The sequence below is a fragment of the Plectrocnemia conspersa genome, unplaced genomic scaffold, assembly GCF_051122295.1.
Source record: "Plectrocnemia conspersa isolate PC_06_02 unplaced genomic scaffold, ASM5112229v1 ptg000005l, whole genome shotgun sequence".
NCBI classification, from domain to species: Eukaryota; Metazoa; Arthropoda; class Insecta; order Trichoptera; family Polycentropodidae; genus Plectrocnemia; species Plectrocnemia conspersa.
The window spans coordinates 16,225,910-16,247,929 of NW_028277169.1; the positions used below are offsets into that span (position 1 = coordinate 16,225,910).

General features: G+C 29.2%; 1 protein-coding gene across 6 annotated transcripts in view; it reads left to right on the forward strand.

The window, feature by feature from the left end:
- Positions 1 to 22,020, forward strand: part of LOC148234949 (irregular chiasm C-roughest protein-like) — a 306,152-nt gene that overhangs the window by 214,268 nt on the left and 69,864 nt on the right. For all 6 annotated transcript variants that reach the window (XM_088186132.1, XM_088186136.1, XM_088186138.1 and 3 more), the window contains one exon: positions 15,587 to 16,063. In XM_088186132.1, the coding sequence (XP_088042258.1) occupies positions 15,644 to 16,063 (420 nt within the window). In that variant the 5' untranslated portion in view covers positions 15,587 to 15,643. The remainder of the gene's footprint in view (positions 1 to 15,586; positions 16,064 to 22,020) is intronic.

Sequence of the window (22,020 nt, forward strand, 5' to 3'; positions counted from 1 at the left end):
TAAATTTTTTCAAACTGAATTGGTGTAATACATTTGATATTTTTAATGTAACACTAATTGTTTTTTTTTAATAATATGTATAATTATTTTTATTATTATCTGTTTTACGAATATTTATGATGCGTATTCATTACATTTGTGGAAATTTTGAACACCAAAACAATTTGTTCTCTCAAAGTTTGGAAGTCATTCTAACAACTATTTTTAACAAACGAAAACACGTCTTCAAAGTAAGTAAAGAAAGTATAATATAATAGTACATCCCTTCAGAGGCGTTTATCACCCATATATATTTTACTCTTTATTTGGAAAGGAAACGCGTTAGCTAGACAATACATCATACCCTGTGCCTAATTCTAATGTTTTTTTCACTCTTAGCATTATAAAATATGTGACACCACGTCATCTCTGCTTCTGTGACATAGACGTCACAGCAGCAGAGACGAGCTAAGGGACTGCATCGACACAAGATATATCAGGGGATTGTTCAGAGAGCTAATTAATTAAAAAATAAAAAAAATAATAAAATATCTTTAAACGCGTAGTAAATATTATATGTTAATGCGAAAACCTATATAATATATTAAATTAATAAAAAAAAATATATTTATTATCATGAGATAATTATTATTGTACATTTAGATGTTTATAGAGCAAAACAAATATAAATAATAACTGTTTATTACTGCTTTGAAAATCCCTGAGCCCTTAATTATCAAACAGAAAATGGGTTGTCTATTACCACGATAATGAGCAACGACGTTCATTACAATAATGAAAAACATAGATATATAGTGAATAAATAAGTTTTTATAAAAAAGGAACACTAATGTTAAAACTGATTAAAAGTATATAAAGTGAAATATAATTTAATATATTTACACAGCAACATTGTTTGGTTTGAATATGGTAAAAGCATTTTGTATTTTTATTTATATATAATTAAGTACTTTATATTGCAAATTTTTATAAAAAATTAAGCGATTTTTCACCACCACAAACTAGTATTAAATACAATGTAAAATATTACTACATAACAATTTATTACATAATTTAATAAGCACCCTTAAATAATAAAAATCCATGAAAGTTTGCTAAAGTAATTCTCAAATTTAATTTGAACTTAATAACACAGAATACTGGTGAATATTTAAACGATCTACTTTCGCATTTCCACACAGACAATCCGGCGTATGACGGGCCGGAAAATTGCATAGTATACGAAACGGGGAAAATTGCAGTCACGCCATTGCAATTACATACACGCGTGCAATTATTAGGCCGAGCCCTAGCCAATATCCTTTGTGTTGCTTTTCCGAAGGGTTTTTACATCCCCTAGATATTGCAGAGGCCCTACAATATTTAATCAAATTATCCAAGAGAAAGAAATAGAGAGATGTTCGCTCATTGTGTATCATATATTGTGGCTATGCAAAAGTTTTATGCTCGATGAGATCGTATGTAATTACGTGGAAAAGTTTTAAAAAATATGCAAAAAAATATACGTTTGAATAATAATATATATTCGAATATGTATGTATACAACTGTGAAACCAAGTTCGTCTGTAATTAAATCGCAAAAGAATAACCGGTAATTTTACAGTCGAAATCGCAACGAAGTTTCACCAAGAATTTTAGCTTCGCCCGCATTTAAAATTTTCATCGCCTACATAACATAACGGCGTAAAGTTTTATAAAGTAAAATGTAAGTACCTATAATATAACGTACCCGTAATTTGTATAAAAAATATTTTGCGTCATTAGCTTTAACATAAAATATTTATTTCAATTATTGAAATATGTTTTGGAGAGCTCTCGGTTTTTCATAGAAAACTTTGCCCTAGTAATAGTCGATAAAAAAAATCGACAATTTATATATTAATTATTAAGTTTCACATATACTCATAACAATACTATCGTGTTTGGAAATAATATTTTTTTCTACCCTGAAAGTAATTTAAACAAAAAACACTGCTATTGATTATGTGGCGAATCCTTCAGCTATCATCGAATAAAATATTGTGTCGATTATACAAAATTTCAGAAAAGTTGTTAGCCATTTTAATCTAAGTGAGCAAAAAAAATCTTTAGAAGCCTCTAATTTACAATGCTCTTAAATATAAGTAATAAAAATTTATTGAAATAGTATGCACATAATCCTATTTTTTTTGTCTAAATAAATATGTTATTATTAAAACAAAATGTATGGATTAAAATTAGTATATAATATATATTTTTTAATTTTATACAAAATCAAAATTTATTAATTTAATTTAAGAAGTTACTGTGCAATAATAGCGCGTCAGTAATAATTTACTATAGTTCATTAATAGTGCATAGTAATAACCTAGAGGTACAATAATATTAAAAACTCGGGTTTGGTCGGTCTTTATTTACTTTTATATAAACTGCAGTTTTATATATTATTATGTTTATATGTAACGTTATTACCTAATAATAAAAAATAGTGAAGCGAATACACGTTAATAGTTCAAGGAATTTAATTCTCCGACACGTACATTATCACTGGCTATGCGCTGATTAAAACTGCATCAAAAAGTAATAATGGTCTGAAACTGTTGGAGGACCAAACTAGTTTAACCGATGTTATTGAAACTTTTCAGCGTACTATAGGTATATATGTACGAAGTTTATGTCTGCGCGAAAAGTAATTTCTAAACGTATTATATATTTTTTTAATAATCAAAACTTTTAAATTGAAAACGGAATGTCTAGGCTTCGCAAGTAATGTGTTAAATTAACGTGTAGTATTATAATGCTTTTTGCCGTGTTTATTGTTTTTATTTATGTATGAATAATAGTCATTTTAACGGAGAAACATGCCGTGCAATGTTGGCTTAATGTCGTTTTGTCAGGTAATACTTGTTCACCGCTTTAATGGTTATATGTTATTATATTTTTCGTCACCTTTTTTAATGATGGCTTTTCGGCAATTTTCGTAAGATTTATAATATAATTACGTATAGCCCTTTAAGTGTATATAAATCATATTTATTATTAGGGCTATATTGATAAATATAATATATTTATGTATAAAATGGTATGCTTTTCGAAGAAGTTTGTTAGCGATTTTGGACAATAGTTACAATTAATACTTATGTTTTAACTAGCGGTTAAAGATTTAAAGCAAATAAATTTTGATGGTATTTTTTTATTGAATACATACAATATAATATCTATGAGTGGAAGTAGTTCAATATTCATCAAATATGTATGAGCTCGATTTTAATTTATCTCGATCTCTTTATCAACACGAAGGACAATAATAAAGTAAATATACCATTCGCATACAATTCAGATATAATTTAGTTGGCGGTACTTCAGAAAGAGTACACAAAAAATATAAAATAAAAACAGTAGAGTATCAAAACATTTTCTTCAGTATACTGTGCAACTAAAAAAACAATAAGCGGCTTGTATACAATGTAATAAATATTTTTATCAAGAGGGAACAGTAAAGAATTATTATATGATATTTCAAAATACTAGCAAAATATAGAACGGATGGCAATAAATATGGTGCAAGTATCTGAATCTAATAACTATGCAAAATATGTTTTTGAACGGTCATATGAGTAAACATATCGAGGCTCATGTTCAATACTATTTATTTTATTATACATATAATATATTTATATATGTACTAAAATTGTTCATATAATATTCGTGCACTCACGATTTAAATACACTGCTTTAAAAAGTCAAACCAGTGTTTTTAAATTATTATTCTGTACATGTATATCATAAATGTAAGTATAAATAGTATATTTTGGATATCTATTTATGAAATTATATTATTTTACCAATAGGTCAGAATATGTAAATATTATAACCATGTAATTATATAATATACCAGGAGAAGAAACCGCAAATGTTTGATTCTCAGATAGCGGATTCCTCGAAGGCTTTGTTTTTTTTTATCTGTTCCTTATTTTAAGCATCATAGCAATAACAATACCTTGATTTTTAACGCGTACTTAAATATATATTTACTTACTATATTGGCGATACATACAATTGTGTGTAACAACATCAAAGAAAAATATAGTATTGATCCATATTTATTTGCGGATTTTAGATTATTAAAAAGAGGTCGAGACAAATAATCGATACCTTTAGGATGTATTGTTTAAAAAGAGTTGTGATTTTATTTATCATATACCATTAAAGAATTGTATAAGTCTAACTAAATGAATATATTGTAAATGCAATAGAACCTAACATTTCATTTTATAAAAGTATGTGGTTTGCTTTTTCTTAAAATTGCATATTTTATTCCAGTCAATTGTAAGCATTAATTGTTAGAATCGATATTTTGGTTTGGTGGCTGCAGTTTATAGTACAACATACCCTTCTTATTAATTCAGATACATAATATATTATTTAAATCAATTATACAGCCTTTGTATGGTCTGTATTGGCTCACCATGTGTTGACTAACATTGTTGCATTGAATCCATTTTTCATAAGATATTTTGGAATGTGATACCAATATCGCTCAATTCTAGTGGTTTCAATGTACGACATCTTCATAATGATACACATATCAATGCGTCCACGCTAGCATAAAATCACAAAAGCCGTAATATCCACGGCTTATAACAGAGCCAAGAATAGGTCTCCGGTAATTGAGGGCGCGTCCCGTGACATGACAAATGGCACGGGGAACAAAGGAGAGGCTGCTCATTAAAAGATTGTTAATATTCCCACTTTGTCGTCGGGATTACGGCATGTGTGAACAATCAAAGTTGGCAAAGTGCGGTCCCGGCGCAATATGCAAGTCACGAGCATGCACAGGGATGCTGTGATTAAAATCTGAGCCAAGCCCGCCATGCCACCGAGCCAAATGGGCTGATCAAAGCTCACGGCGAATGTTTGCGGTCCGATGTCCAACGATCAACGATTCCGATGCGATTACACTCGTCTTGTGTTCACTCAGCCATTACGATAATGGTAAAGTGGGAGTGATTCTTAGTATTGGTATAATACTAGTCAGAGCAACAGATGACTAGATGACTTTATTTACATTTGAGTATTCACAAATGTGTGTCAGCTTATCGCATTTTTATAGCAAAAAACTGTCATACAGTTCTAATTCAGCAAAACAGATCAAATTATATGAATTAAAAAAATACATGTTAGTTAATTTTAATTATAACGATAGACTATAATATCATAAATTATTTTTGTACAAATTATTTTTTACAAATTGTAAAATTTTTTTAATTTACTATTAATGCATGATGTTCTCATAGTCTTATCTGCATCTATATTATTCATTCTACAAAGATCGAATTAATCTTTGGATTTGGAACGTTGTAGCTGGAGCAGAGTTGACGTGAAGAGGGAAGCAGCTGCTTTATTTTAAGTGTTTGTCGATGGTTAGCGTAGCTCCGCTTAGTGCGAGTAAACACTTATGTGTCCCAAGTCAAAAGTACCATGCAAAAGTAATTTATGTAGGTTTTGGTTGAAAGGAACTGATGTAACCATATGATAAAAAAAGAGGTTCTTATTAATGGATGACGAATAAATTAAATAGTTTTAAATACATATTTTTGGTTTCGCAAAAAAATCGTTTATATTTACAAATATAATGGATTGTTGTTATACGTTTATTTTTGTTGAGTAGATCAAAATACTGGATATAAAAAAATAACAATGTAAGATAAATAAACCGTTTTTAATACAAAATTCGCAAATAATTACTTAAATTGATAACAAATATAATGCAAAAAAAATATATTTTATAAACCTACCATATTATCCATATATTAATTATTTAATTAATTACATTGAATAAATAAGGTAATAAAAATACAACAATAAAAAAACACTTAGTCAATTGTAGGAAAAGCAACTTAAACATAGCATAAATAGGCAATAATCATTTTAACTCATATATTTTGAAAGTCAAAAATAAAGCTTTTTACATATTTAAAATAATAATTAATTCAACCAAATAAATAGATAGATTATTTTATTTCACGAACCTTTTGTGATAATTTACGTTTTCATGCAAATAAAACATAATTGAACATGGTGATACGAAATTATCCATTTATTTTATATAAAATCTGACTCGCGCACTTACAATTAACTATTATTTTCAGTATTTTTATATCGAGTTTCAATAGCGAAATAATAATAGTTTCGTACGTTGAACGAAACAACGGACGTAGTTAATTAAAAGCAAACGTAGATTTTCATTACAGTTATATTCGAATTGCGCTTTTATTGAAAAAGAATATACATTGATATTTTTTTAAAAATTGAATACATCATATTGCTTTCATCTACGTTTGATTTAAAAGCCCATATGAAAAAAATAACTTTTCAGCGTGAATTGTTAGTATCATTATACTAACAATTCACTCAAGAGGAATGCCTATGTTTGAAAAATCAATTACCAGAAAACGTAAGCAAGTTAACAATTAAGAATACCAGACTTACAAAAACCGGTGTCGAAACAATATCATTATTTTGACAAATTAAAGTAAAAGGACTATATTTGTTAATAAATTGCTACTTTAAATTTATTCACACTATATTAGGGCATTCATTAGAAAATCAAAGTTTGTCTATACGTTTGACCGTAATTGGTCAAAATAAGCCGTTTTCCCTTTAGTTCGAGTTGCTTGTAAGAAACGTACAAAAGTGTTGACACTAGCGCTTTTTGAAACCATTAACTTTTTAAGGATTCGTAGACCTGTTACAATAACTGTTTGCATTTAATACTGTGTGCAACAAAATCACTCAGACCCAAAACTTTAAGCTTCCTAATATGATTATAATCCAGAGCTAAAAACTGGGCCATAAATTTAGTATATATATGTATTTAATATTCAATTGATCAATGTGTAATATTAATACAAATATTTTTTTAATAGGATTCAGTAATTTTTTACTAGTGTTTTTACTTTAATATTATAGTTTCCGATTATTAATTTTTCAGTAACCACTTAAAAATAATTCGGATTGATACTTTTTAATAAGACCATTAAATGTATGATATTTTTAAATATGTTAGTGATGATTTATAAAATCATTTTTAGTACAAAAAAATGAACCATTAAACAAACTTTGCAATTAGCTGAACTAGAAATTACTATAGTAATTTTGCATTCATTGACACACTAATATTGTAGTTTTTATTTACATTAAAAATATCCACTGTATAAAATAAATATATTAAGAAGTATAACCATTTATTTTAGAATATTAATATACACATGCATACAAGTCGTATAACAAGGCTAACTACAATGACGTGCAACACACGATATATGTACACTAGCTTTTTCCAAGTGGCAATTATGACAATTTGGCTCGACACACGCGTATTAAATCCGTTCCAATTTCCTGCGGTACTAAGCTTCTACTTACTAGTTCAAACCGTTCAAGTTCAAGCCCGTTGAATATTCAAGAGGTTCAATGTAACTGTTCATCTCGCAAGGAAATCGCACAGTAAGCCTACCTATACCGGTTAAAATTAATGTTTTCCCAGTCGAGTAATGACTGCCGGTAGCTCGCGGGTCTCTGTGTGTATTATTTTTTGTATACGCTATTTTTTGTGACCTCTTCCTGCCTGCACCATAAAATATGCATTCAGTTTGCAGAATATGCACAAGAAAACGTGAATTCAACTAGAATTCTGCTCCTCCGTCTAGGAGTTTATTCAAATTTTCTGTGTATGCTTATGTATGTGTTTTCGAAAACGTGTTTCGAGTCTCAAAAAGATGTCTCGACGTCACCTCTCTTTGAAAAGTGATAATTTCGTCTTCTTTTCCACACATTTTTCGATGGTAAAGCTGAAACATAATTAATTCGGCGAAGCTCTTATCTTCAAACTGAGAGCAATAAAAAAACTCTCAACGTATAATACGATCATAAAATAAAACATTCTAATATATTTTATGTTAAAAAACCGTTCTTATTAATAACAATAAATCACTAAATGCTTAAATTTCAAATTATTCATGAAGTTAGAATTTTGACGCCCAATAGTGTTATAGTAATAACAGTAATTTAATCACACGCCTATTATTATAGTGAGTACTAAAACAAACATTGAACTGTGCATATAAATTGCATAATTTTGTGTTGTAGTTGTTTTGTAATTATAATGTAACTGTGGATAAAATTAGGTTGTCAATATATGTGTAAAAAAATATGTAATTAATTTAAGCATGTTTATTATAGAAATTGTATTTTAATTTATAGTAATTTTCGTACGCTATTTAAAATAATCGTTGTCGTTCATTAACGATTGAAAGGCCGGATATCGAACACCATAATTAAAATTATCTACTTCTAGGCTACACTTGAGCTTGTTATAAAGAGTGGGCGCAATTGACCGTAACTGTTATTTGATATCCTAAAAAAATATGAAATAATAAGTTATTTAATTACAAGTTAGGTATAATATAAAAAATAGCGACTACGTAATTTGTTTAATACAAGAGCTACGAAGAAATTAAGACTAATGCGATAAAGCGTCTGATGGAATTCATAAAAACTTTTTAACATATTCGTCAAAATAATACTAGTAATTGTCTTTTTAATAAATGAAATGTTTTTTATTTAACACTTTTTTGAAGTCAAAAAAATATCATATTAACGCATATAAAAATGCTGTGTTTTTTGGCTTGTCTTTTAAAAAAAGTTAAAAAAATAATTAAATATGTATATTGAAGTTTTGATATCAATTTAACGATGTGTCAGTGACAACTAAATTCGTTCCAAGTCTCTTTACTCATGTTTATAATAAAAACCGCCTAAAACACATTGTACGTATTCGGCAGCTTCCCTTTTACCTAGGCTTCGTGTGATTTTCGACTCTTGATCAAACTCAAGATGCCACTCAAAGGGACGAGTTATGAGGACATAAGAAGTTGGGAACAGTGCGACGAAGTGCCTATTGGAGTCCCCAGAAATGGTTTTGAAAAATGCTATCAGTAGGGAAAGTAGCGCTAGAAGAATATTGTGTACGTAAGATGTGATCATTTAAATACATTACTTGCCACAATTAGTAAATATGTTAAATAATAATAATTCGGATAAAGGTTTTTTAGTATTTTTTTAATAGCATAATTTTAAAATGTATTCGATATAAATTAATAAAATTGTAATAACTACATTAACAATTTTAATTTTAGGGCAACTTTAATATTATTCAGAAAGTTTTATTTTATTTAGGTCTGGGCATTGTATTGTACGTGTCAATTAAAAATATCGATCAGTCTTGAATTCTAATGGAATTAGAAAATTTGCATCAAAACAAAATTCAGAGTTGATAATATTTTACTTTAATAACATATATTATTGCGCATTTTTAACTTAAAAAAAAATGTTGAAAATTAAAAATTTAGCAATGCGATACTTCTGAATTATTTTTGATGGTCATGTAAAATATCACATTGCTGTGAAAATAATGGTAATAAATAATAATGTAGAAAACTAAGACCTTTTATTGTAGCATACACTTAATTATAACAATGAGGCAAGCTATAAAAACTGTAATTTTCTTTTCTGTGATTAAAAAAAATAAATTATTTTACACGCTTTATGTTTAAGCATAACACATAATAATAGTATAAAAATTAAAAATACAAAATGCACTATAAAAATAGTAAAAACAAAACCATCTTGACACTTCTTTAAGGATAAATGAGTGTACTTTAGCCAAATATATGCCGGGAAAGCTGTAAATTTTTTTACTAGTTTTTTTATTATTTTTTAATAAATTTTCAGAATTTTTATACGTGATACAATATTTATTCATAATATTAAGTTCCTTACATTACAATTATTAATCAAAATTTTCAGTTTCTTTAAATTATTATTTTAATCTAGACTTTAGATTATTAAAGTAATTATTTATAGAGGAAAATCTAGTAACAGTTTCATTTATAAACATATATTAATTACCACATACATATATACATAAAAATGTAAATGGCGCTATCAGGCGGTGAATTTAAAACGCTTGAATCAGTAAGCAATCGAATGAATCGTACTCTCTACTGGCGTGTCGGGTTGTATTATTGTCTGCTGTGATTTCATTGAGCAGCTTGGATCTGTCGTAACGCGTTCCTGTGATGAAGCGTTTTTTAATTATTTTTTTTGTATTGATGGCGGTCTTTTTACATCTAACGAAAAATCAAATGTTGAGGACTATCGATTGAGATCGATTTTTATCCATAGAGAAGCTTACAATTATTTATGTTCTTCAATGAGTATTGTAAAGTTAAGATATAAAAAATGATTATTATACAAACTCAGTAGTGGAATTTAATGATGCTTTACAGTATTATTTTATAAAGGTAGTTGTAATTAAAGCATCATCAGTGTTGTGAAGACAGGAATGTTACTTCTTAGATGCAGTTAAAAGTGTGTATTGTATATATAAATAAATTACCTTTGGATAACTGTAAAATATTGTCATAAAAATAATATATTTTATAGTGGTATCTACTATCATTTTTAATAGACTCTCAATGAATGGTTAAAAGTATAAGACCTTACAACTTATTAGAAAGTGCAGTTTTAAAGATAAGTGGCACGTAATAAAAGTACATTATAAACTGCCTGAAGGTTAACATGACTAAACAGCTATTCTACCTTGTAAGGAACGGGAATCACTATCAATAACTTTTCAGACACGAAGATGACGTCTTATTTGTAAACGTCAAGAATGAGTATTTCTAAATATTATATCTGAATTTAATAATATAAAATAATACCAAAATTTGGAATAAAAATATTTTAATTTTAATAAGATTATAGAAAATTTGTAATTATACTTCAATGTCACTCCAAATATTATAAACCCCATGAAACAGCATCACAAAGCACCGACGCACCATTTTGAGATTTTCATACCCTATCCCGGGTATTTAGGCGTTTTAATTACTCTCGCTTCGCACACTCGGATTTTAATTCTTCCATTATAATTAACAAGGGCGATATCCGAAGCAGAGCGCCTTTAATATGTAAAAATGTCACTCAGATTACGAGCGACGTTTTGGTACCTTTTGAATGATTACACTCCGCCCCACACTACCTTTCTCTCTACACACCAAAGCCTTACACCTAGACGCCTGCCTGCCTGCCTGACAAAAGGCAATTTATTATGTTGAACATTGTTGCTTGGCCGAAATTAACATAGTCCCACGCGCCTGCGGAAGACTTAAAAAGTTGCTATGTGCTGGTGTGTGAGTGAGTGAGCATACCGACCCAAACATAATGTCGTGTGTTTCATACACAATGGGGGATTTGAGGCCAACAAAGAAATTAGAGCTCATGGCTTTTGGTGGCCCGTACGAAACGTAAGACCCAGGCTACAATGAGCCAAATCCCCTTTCAGCGAGACGTGAATGGATATGTCAGCTTAGAAGTCAGCCGTCAAATATACGATTATAATTATAATGCACACGTCTCTCGTACTACTATGTATATCATTATAGTATACTGTGTGTCTAATGTTGTGAATATGCTGTGCGACTCGCGAAATTTATTCACATGCCGCGGATGGAAGGATATGTTACCGAGGTTGTGTCGGAGTGTAGTTAATGTGTGTATGAATTTATGTTCCTTGACGTTTCTTATATATGTTATAATTTGTAAAACATAAGTTTTATATCAAAAGCGTAACTATACATGGCCATTTATGCTACAAAATTATCAACTTGAAGAACCAGCAACTTTGCTATTGCTTTAATTCATTAAAATGGAAGTTATTTAAATTACCAACTGGGACGGAATATGTTATTCTATATATTACAGGATTTATTTAGACTTTTATTTCATCATAAATGTTTTATTTTATCATAACTGTTGGGCATCGGTTTGAAAAATAATTCTTAAACAGCTTAAAAATAAGTTGAAGAAGCGCATTGGCTGATTAGCGTATAAAAAGAAATATTAAAGTGTTACTATTTCATTGTTCTATACTTTTATAAGTATGTATACTTTTGATTGACTGATCGACAATATAAATCCATACAAAAAACTACCACAAAATTATATTTATAGTCATGCGCTTTTGATAATAAACTTGACATTTTAATATACATATACGATTATACTATTTGCGATAAAAATTCAGAACTATATTTTGCCCCATATCACTAACTTATTATATTGTATTCTACACCATCATAATTGGTAAGTCATTCCGAAAGAAATATTCCATTTTCATACTGGACGATAACAAAAAGTACATAAGAAGAAAATTGCTCGCTCTCTCGCCTGCTTATAATCTCGTCTTAAATCTCACACACGCCGAGATAAAATTTAGGGTGAACCCGCTAAACAAATTGGGCCTTGCGTTCTCGTTTATCATCTCGAATACTAATTTTTGCAGCCTCGAAACTCTAAAAGGGTATGACCTAATTTTTTATTACTAATTCTTCCACAAGCGACGCGATTGATTCCCTTTTAAAGCTCGATAGACTAAAGGGTTAGTCTGGTCGCGGGTTAAAAAAGTCACAGGTCCGATACTGCGTTAAGGGTCGGGTCATTTCGGTAATGATGAATGATCGCCGTTATAATCCAGAACCGTTACGAGAATGGGCCCCGACCTTCACCTCGGAACGGGATGCCCTTTATTACCACCGAAAAGCGGGCGAAATTTGTATGGAGCTATTCGTGAATTATTTATGCGAAAAAAAGCTACTTTTATTATGATTAAAAAATTAAAAAAAACATGCAACAACAACAAAAACAACCTCAAAAGCTTCAGAATGTTGAACAATTTGGGAAAGAAACCTCGGCCCGTAACGCTTTCCGCGGCGGTAAATAAAATCTACGTTATGTGCCGAAGGGCCGTAAACGAGATAATGCGCTCAGGGAAAAGAAATAATTAAACATTAGACGTTACGATCTCAGAGTCGTGTATTTTGCGTGGTTTATATGGTATTTAAAATGTAACAAAATGAGGTCATTTTCGTAAATGATGCAAAATGCCTTATCTTCTTTATTTAATTATACTTTTAGAGGTCTATCTCTTAATCCGGAGCTAAGAGATTTTTATTTTTATTTACCTTTAAAAACACACAAGTGGAATAAAATTTAATTTTAAAACATCTAGCTTAACACACTTGGGGTTATTTTAAAGTGGTACATTAATAACAATTATCCATTATAAGCTTTACATACAACAAATCCTAATTGAATCTAAATTAACACTATATATATATATTAAATTGTTAAAATATTAATCGTTTAGCGTTCATATATTTCAAAGCAAAAAATGTATTTTAAGAAATGCACCGACACAATAATTTATCCACGTATAGTTTATTTTTGAGATTTTTCTACAAAAATATATTGAATATAAATGCAAATTAAAATTATTCCTTATTTAATCGATTACGTTAAGGCTCAATTTTGTTAGATACGTATTTATATTGTTTTACTTAATATTTAAAATGAGCTTTATTACTACATGTCAAAGCATATTTTGAAACATACATAACATTTAGAGCTTCAGCTAACTCTAAAAATTTCATACATATGTAAGTATATATTCAATAATGCCGACAATTATTAAAAATATACAATTTCTTCAAAACGTTTCTTTAATGATTAAATTTGTTACAAGTCGTTCCTGTGTTAATTTTTTTAATATTATGTTTTACTACATATAATTATAGGACTGCCATCAACTAAAGTGGTATTTATTTGATTTTTTCGTTTGGCTAAAAATCTCATTAAAAGAACAATAAATTAAATTTTACAGTACAATAAATGTGTAAAAATAATTATTTATTATTGTTCAAATAATGGCATTAAAAACATGTTTAGCAGTATAATTCACATATTACTACTAAATATAAAAATAAAATAAGTATTTTTTATTACATAAACTTTATGAAACTCAACTCAAGATTAATGCAATATAAGTATGACCTTTAATTCTAATAATAAAAAGTATTTTAAAATTTTTTTTTTCATTGGAAATATTGTTAAAAACATCATATTATTAAAAAAAAATTAAAGTAATGTAATTTCACTATAAAAATCTTGAAAAAAGGTTGAAAATAAAATGATATTTTCAGTATTAAATCATGCAGCTATAGACGCTGGAATAGCTGGTAACAGTTTATTTTATAAATATATATGAGCCCATAATTATGAAAGTGGACTACATCATATTTCTTTCATTTCGAGATATTTAAATGTTTGCATTTGAGTAAATTAAAAAATATTTTTATATTACGCAATATAACGTTTACAAAATTTATCAAAATATTAAAATTAATTTAACACAAGCTCTCCTGACAATCGGCTGATTTCTCTCATATCGACGTTTCTTTTTGCCTCTGGCGAATAAAAGATAAGGCTTAGATACACCCCCGAAAATGAGTACGCCTTAACAAAGCAGATGGACACTCAGGCGATCGGTAACCAAGAGTCAAATAACAATAGTAATGTATTGTCAAGCGCCCGTCTTTTTACAACAAGAATTTTTATATTTTTGTATTTATGAATGATTAACGTATCGGTCGGATGTGCTATTAAGTGGTCCATGCAGTATTTCCAATTATTAACAATCTCTCTTCCGTCGTATTTTTGGCCTCGCTTTTGAGAAGAGCTAAACTTTTACAGTTATCAGAGTGACCTCTAAATTTTAATAAATTGTACATGTAGTTGAAAAGCTACAACATTATGTATAACTACATACAAATGTTAAATGGTTCAAATACTATTTTTTTAAAAATGTTTTTGATTATGATTATGATAAATGTTCTAAATAAGAAAAAGTCTAAGCCAAAAATAATATTAAAAAATAAATATGATTTATTATTATATATATAACACATACTTAAATATGTACTATTTCAATTATGACTAACTTTGTGCGATAAACGCGAATTTGAGTGTTTTTTTTAAATTATACTTAACATTTTATTCAAATTCTATTGTTTTTTTTATTTTATAATTTTATTATAAAATTACGCAACATAACAATATAAATAAAATATAATTTATTTTGAAATTGCCTCATAATAACATTAGAACACTCTTTTGTTTATTTTTTTACAAAAACAACATTAGCATGACAACAAGTTAAACAAGATTTTTGGATCATTGTTTTCACTGACAATAAATGGTATTTAAATCTGTGCATTTTAAACGTCACTTTTATATATTAAAAAAATGTTTTTAACATAAGGATAAACAAATAAGCGATGAATTTTAGCAGCAGTTTCTGCTCTCATACATAATAAATAAATAGTAGACATTACGAGTAAGCAACATGTAAAAAAATCTTATCCTGTATGTTTATAAAAAAATATAATAAAATAATACATTATAATAATTATGCCACAGTAAGTAAATAAATAAAAACCCTCTTTAATAATATATATTTATATATACTAAACCTAATATGTATACTTTCTTCTGAGAACGTCGCTGTATATCTATTAATGAGAATCTCAGGTCGCCTTTTCATACTGAGCCATGTTTGCTGTTCTGTATAAAAATACCACTAAAGAAAACATACGTATACATTTTTCACAAACATAATTTAATATATTTTATATTTTTTCTTTCACAGAACTAATCTCCGTTCGAAAAAAGTGATAAAAATGCACCGAAGCATTTGCAATCATCGATGATACAAATGGAAACGAGCGAGAGCATGGCGGCCCAGAGATCCTACGCTGCCAGAAAACCTGATGAAAGGATCTATGCAAGATCCAAGGTCTACGATCTGAATATGTTCAGAGATCCTCGCGTGACGACACTGGACAGTGTCGAGTCAAAGTGCAAGTGTAATAGAGTGTGTGTTGTGAATAAAAAAATAGAGTCGGCCTCGGTCGACTATCCGTCTCCGAATTTGTGTAGAAAGAAAGTTTCAATGTTTCTATTGTTGCGGATGACGGCAATGGCGGTCGACGCGTCAAATTTAGCTAGAATTTTATTGTGCATTACCGCCATCTTACTGAGCAGTCGGCCATTTTGCGCAGCGCAGAACCACCACTATAATGACGTGTACAGGCAGCAGAAGTTCGCGATGGAACCCCAAGATCAAGTAAGTAAATTTTTTTATTATTAAATATGTCAAATACACAAGTATTTCGACCTAATAAAACGTACTGCTTTATTTACTAAAATACATTTTATTTCATATAAATGTCAATGATAAAAAAGCAAGGGTTTCAAACAGCGTATTGTATAATATTACAGTGGTACCTCGGTTCTTGTTTACTTCGGTTTTCATCAGTTTCGGTATTCGCAGATTTTTTCCGCGAAAAATCTGTCTTGGTTTACGTCGATTGCCTCGGATTTCATCGACGTACGCAAACCACCTCATATGTCGCTTTTTTAATACGTTTCACGTTTGTCAAATGACAATTTAGATCAGCATATAATTTCATGGAAATCTGTTGGACAATTTTTGTTTCAACTAGTAAAAGTATACGACAACCGAAAAAAATGTATTCTGATATAATTTTACTGGTAATGAAAAATAATTGTAACATTTACAAAATAATATAAGATTCGGTAAAAAATCATATTACCAAAAAGAACTTCAAATAAATCTTTTTTTTTGAATGACTTTTAAAACTAGAGACGATAAGGTAAAATTCAAGTATTTTTTGCTCTTTTTATATATTATATGTATATATATAAAATTGATAGTTGAAGACCGCACACTTTACTTTTTTCACAAGTTTCACGCTTGTCAAATGACCATTTATATTAGCATATAATTTCATGGGCATCTGTCAGCTAAATTGTGGTTAAACTAGTAAAAGTATATATTATATCTACCAAAAAAAATTATGTAGTTCAATATGATTTCACTGAAATGCTAAAAAAATATATTTACTGCTAATAAAAATTTACTCTGACATTTAAAAATCAATATGAGATTCGTTTAAAAATCACATCAACAAGAAGGACTTCATCAATCCTTATTTTGAAATGATTTTTAAAACTAGATACGATAACCTAAAATTCAAATATAAAATATTTAGCTTTCATTCATATAATTTACTTCTCTATATATATTTATGTATATATAAAATTGAAAATAATTATACGATAAAGCTTATCTCAAGCTCTTTTTATTTATGTATATGTAGCTGGAGTTAAAATCATTATATTATAGAACAGTAGTTCGAAAAAAAGTGCATTTTTTTTTGCTTTTATCTCGCAAATCTGAATGACTTAAAGCAAATATAGAATTTATTTTTCTAATAATAGATATTTAATAACAAAACACCGCACAAAAGTCATATCTAAAGAAATCAACAAAATCTTAAAGTTATGAAATATCTTGTTAGTCGTTACGGCGGTAAAAAAATAACAATAAACGTGTAAATGATTTCCAGTTCCTTCGAAGCCTTTTATTTGTCCATATTAAGTCAAATAAAAAATCCACAAATTAAAATCATATTTAATATAAATTATGATATTTAAAGTCACATGCTGATTTAAATTTTACTGTGTAATAAAATTATCACTTAAAAAATAATATTAAGTTATTTTTTTCAGAGTTTAATTACATTGTAATATCATCATAAATATTGGCATTTTTTACCCTTTTGTATATAAATATGTGCTTATATTTATTTTATATTTTTTAAATAATTAAATATTTTTAATAACAATGGAGCACGTACCGCAGAAAGCACTCGTGATTAATTAGGCGCGGATAAATAATCAAATTTCAGATTGAAAAACGTTTTTTTAAGGGCGTCCCACTGCTATGCCAAATTGAAAATAAATCTCAATTCAGTGCGCTCCTCTATGTAAATAATAAATTAATTAAAAATAAAATTTAATTAAGCGTGGTAAATAGGCCGAGAGGAACTGTGGCCCAAGGCGCCCCGAGACCCAACAATTCTCACTACGGGGATGGGTTTATTTAAGAAGCAATTCAATTTTGTACCGGCCGCGTACATACCGAGAAAACCTTGTTAATCTTGAATTATACCCTTAAACAACACATACTTAAATCGACCATATATATAACACATTGTTTTTGTGTGTAGACATACATATATACACGTGCAATGCAAATTATTAAATTGCAACTTATATAAACCACAAGTTCAATAAATATTATAATATAAAAAAATACTTGCCCTATTTTTCCCTATTATTTATGTGCCCTTTTTTACAACTGGACTTTACTTTATTTCATAATGAAGTATTTAGTAAAATATATTTTTATTTGTATATTTAATATTTTTGTATTTTCAATAATTTGTGTTTCTTTAGTAAAACTATTTACAAGTACTTGTGACCAAAAATCATAATTAAATAGATATTACATACTAACATATTTATATTTTTATAACAGCATATTTTTTTATTACTAAAGTATGATATTTTGAGGTTTGAGAACCCTATGGGTATGACTTCGTAGCCAGTAAGACTCAGGGTGGAATCTAGTAAGAGTTTTTATTAGATTAAATACAATTACGTCAGACGATAAATGGCGATATGTTGCTTGATGGGCATTGTCCAAGATCGTATTTCATTGCAACGGGACTGTTTTTTAGTATATCCGTGACCGTTTCGCAACAAAGAAATTATTTCTCAATGACGGAGAATATTTACAGTAAGAACAAAACTCGGTGTTATTTATGGGTTTTTTCTGGTCGTAACGAGGGCTATGTGTGGTATCTATGTGTGCATATCCGCAAATCACAAAAGCTTTGGTATTTTGAAGCTGAGTCATCTTTTCATGATTATTTGACAACCAGAGATGAAAAATAGGCATTGTACGACAAAAATTGCCGTAGTACAAGACAGTGCTTATCTAAAAGTCAAGTAGTGAAACATACCTTATAGCTCGCGCTCACTGTGAAAATGTATGTATTGTCGGATTGCAAAGGGATTGTACAATACGAAACTCTTGAGTCTAGCCAAACAATATCAGAGTGACTACTTTTTGACATCCATTGCAAGAACGATTATTAAGGCCCTACGAGTCCAACCCAATGGGCGGCATCCAGCTTTTAAGGGCTGGATGAGCGGGATCCATCCCCCGTAGTACTACATTGTTTGTTAGAGTCTCAGTAGTGTTTCTCCCGAGCGTTCTGGAAAACGCTCTCCTGACCATTTGCAAATCTGTTGCATTGCTTTTGCTTAGCATTAGCTTTTCATGCTACATCACTTTACGTGATGCCTCAGATCCAGCTTAAGCCCTCGATCCTTAAGGACCGAGCTCTTTTGGCCAGCTGGCGTTGAAATGCAATGCTTTGCTCGTCATTGGTAGTCCAGAAGACTCTACCTCAGCTGGGTGCTCACAAAGTTTTGCTTCCTCAGAATTCAAGCTCAAAAGAGATCTCTCACTCTCCCACACTTAACAGCAAACTCCAGCGTGTAGTCGTCTGGCACCGGCCAAACAATAACAGCAAGTTGTATAGTGATTAAGTAGATCATTAGCACGAGAAAATAAAAAAAGTCTTGCACATGTCAACAGCAAAATAATGCTTGTCCCTTTCGATAAAATCAAGGAATGCGGCTCAAAGGCCCAATTTTTCGACCTTATATTCCAGACCTTGCTTTTTCCGATTATTATTTATTTTGAACGATACAACATTCTAGACAAAAAAAAGCAAAATGCAGACGATGCGAAAAAGGGACTATCGGAATATTCTAAATCAAAGCCTCTAACATTTTTGGTAATGGAATTAAAAAATGACCAAGTGTTGGAAGAAGATTACATCTTAAAAATAATATTGATTTTCGATTCAATAATATAAAAATATTTTTTTTTATAATTTGAAAAAGCTTGCTATTTTTTATTTTTATACAAAATATAGTTTTTCTATGAATTATATAATATAAGAATTTAAATATTTATTTACATTTTAATGAATTGTATAATATTTTAATTATTATACAGCAATCTATTGTATCGCATCTATTTTATTTATTTAAATTTCAAGTCAATATACCAATACATTTTAAGGCACTGTAAACCCTTTTAGAATTAATTCTCTTTTTTATCGACGACATTGCAAAATAAAGGCCTTATTGGCGACGCAATTAATTTTGCACATAGACAGAAAAGGGGGTCGTAAAAAGGCGCGACTTTCCGTTAATAAAAGGCGACACGGTTAGGGTGCCTGAAACAGAAGACACGGCCCCACATGCAAATGCGGCTGTTTATTTGGCTAATGTATCCTTAAATACGTTGTAGTTAATGAGTCATAAAAGTTAAGGGCCCCGGTTAAGGCGTTATTGCCCTATAAAGCTCATCGGATTTGTATCTCGGGAGAGAGAGACGCTGCCTGATGGGCATGCCACATGCGTAATCAGCTTTACCCGGAACCAGCGATTCTCAAAGGGCTGCAAAGATAATATCGAACGCTGTGTAAACACATCCCTGAACTAGATACAAGCGTGTATATAATATATGTTCGTATATACTGACAATCAAAGCTGATGTTCTTTATAAATATTGTATGTAAACATTAAGTAAAGGGCTGTGTTTTTCTTTTCATGGAAGAATGTAATATAAGATATGTTGTGTTCTTACACACACAATTCATGTATTATGTTATGTAAAACATTTTAAAATATATAATATATATACAGCTATTGTTAACGATAAATTGTTTTAATGGATGTATGTCTAAAGCATTCTACATTATTTATGAATCTATTGAAAATCAGTACCTACTTAGTAATACAAATAGAATTATATGTAATTATAATAAAATATTACATAATTTAAGTAATGAGCTTGCATTTCAATTAGCCATAAAATGTATGATATCGACTAAAAAACAAATTAGTGTAATATACTTTAAATGTTTTTTTAGCGTCTTTTTATCAAGTCAGGATGTTAATACCACTTTCATGATTTTGCAGCCAAAACAGGCGCCGAAAAAATTAATAATAGTTTAGTTTTAATAATAACATGTTTATAAATTATCACATTTTAGAGAAGTGTAGATAGAGTTAAAATAACAGGTCTTGGAAGTCAGCGAGTCGTTGCTAGTGTGTCGAGTTGTATTATTGTCTGCTGAAATTTCAATATAGAGACGTTGGGATTGTCATTACTTCTTCTCACAATATTCTCTGGGCTATCCATTGATGTCTCTTGCGTTTATGCGGTATCTTGACTCGTCTCTTCTTGTCCCTGCTGCTGTCCTTCCTCGTCTGTTTTTTACATCTCTCACCGCATATCTGAATATGTGACTAAGTGTCACATTTTTATTATTTTGAGTTATTCTCCAGAAAATCGCATATAAAAATGTTTTTGAGGCAATCGCATTGTATTTTGGACACAACCACGAAATGTATTTAATAGTGTAACCCGCAAGGTATAATGCATCATTTAGCGCATATCCTTTCCAAACAAAGAGTAGTTTTATCGGGGTTAATATGATTAAAGTTTTACTGATGATATGCTATTAGATAGTTCGTGCGATATTTTCAATTATCACCGCAATTGTTTGGTCACGAGATCGCTTTTTGACTGTGGTACAAAATATCATTTGTTGCCTAACTTTCGAGACGTGTTTTTATTATCCGAAATTGTTGTTAACCGTTTGAATGTTATAAGGACGCCGGTATCCGTTTCTAGCTTTGAATTTTTTTTTTGTAAAATTATGAAATATTTTTTCTCGATACTTTTTGCTTACTTACATGTATCAATTAAATTCTATTTTATTCATATAATAAATAGAAGTGCATACAAAAAAAAAATCAGAATTTTTTTATATGCCAAAAAATGTTTTTTAGCATACACCTCTTACTTTTGCTTGGCACTAAAAGAGTTAAAATAACCTTTAAATTATAAAAAAAAATTGTCCAAAAAATTATATAAATATTAGCATATTTATTTTAACGAAACATGAATTAAATTTATTGTCTATTTTTGCTTATAACTGCTAAGTTATTACTTTTATTGTGAAACATTTTTAATTTTAATTTTATCTATGAATATAATCATGAACTTTTACATAAATAAAAATGTATAGCATATTATTGTTTATTAATTTAAAAAATCTATAAACC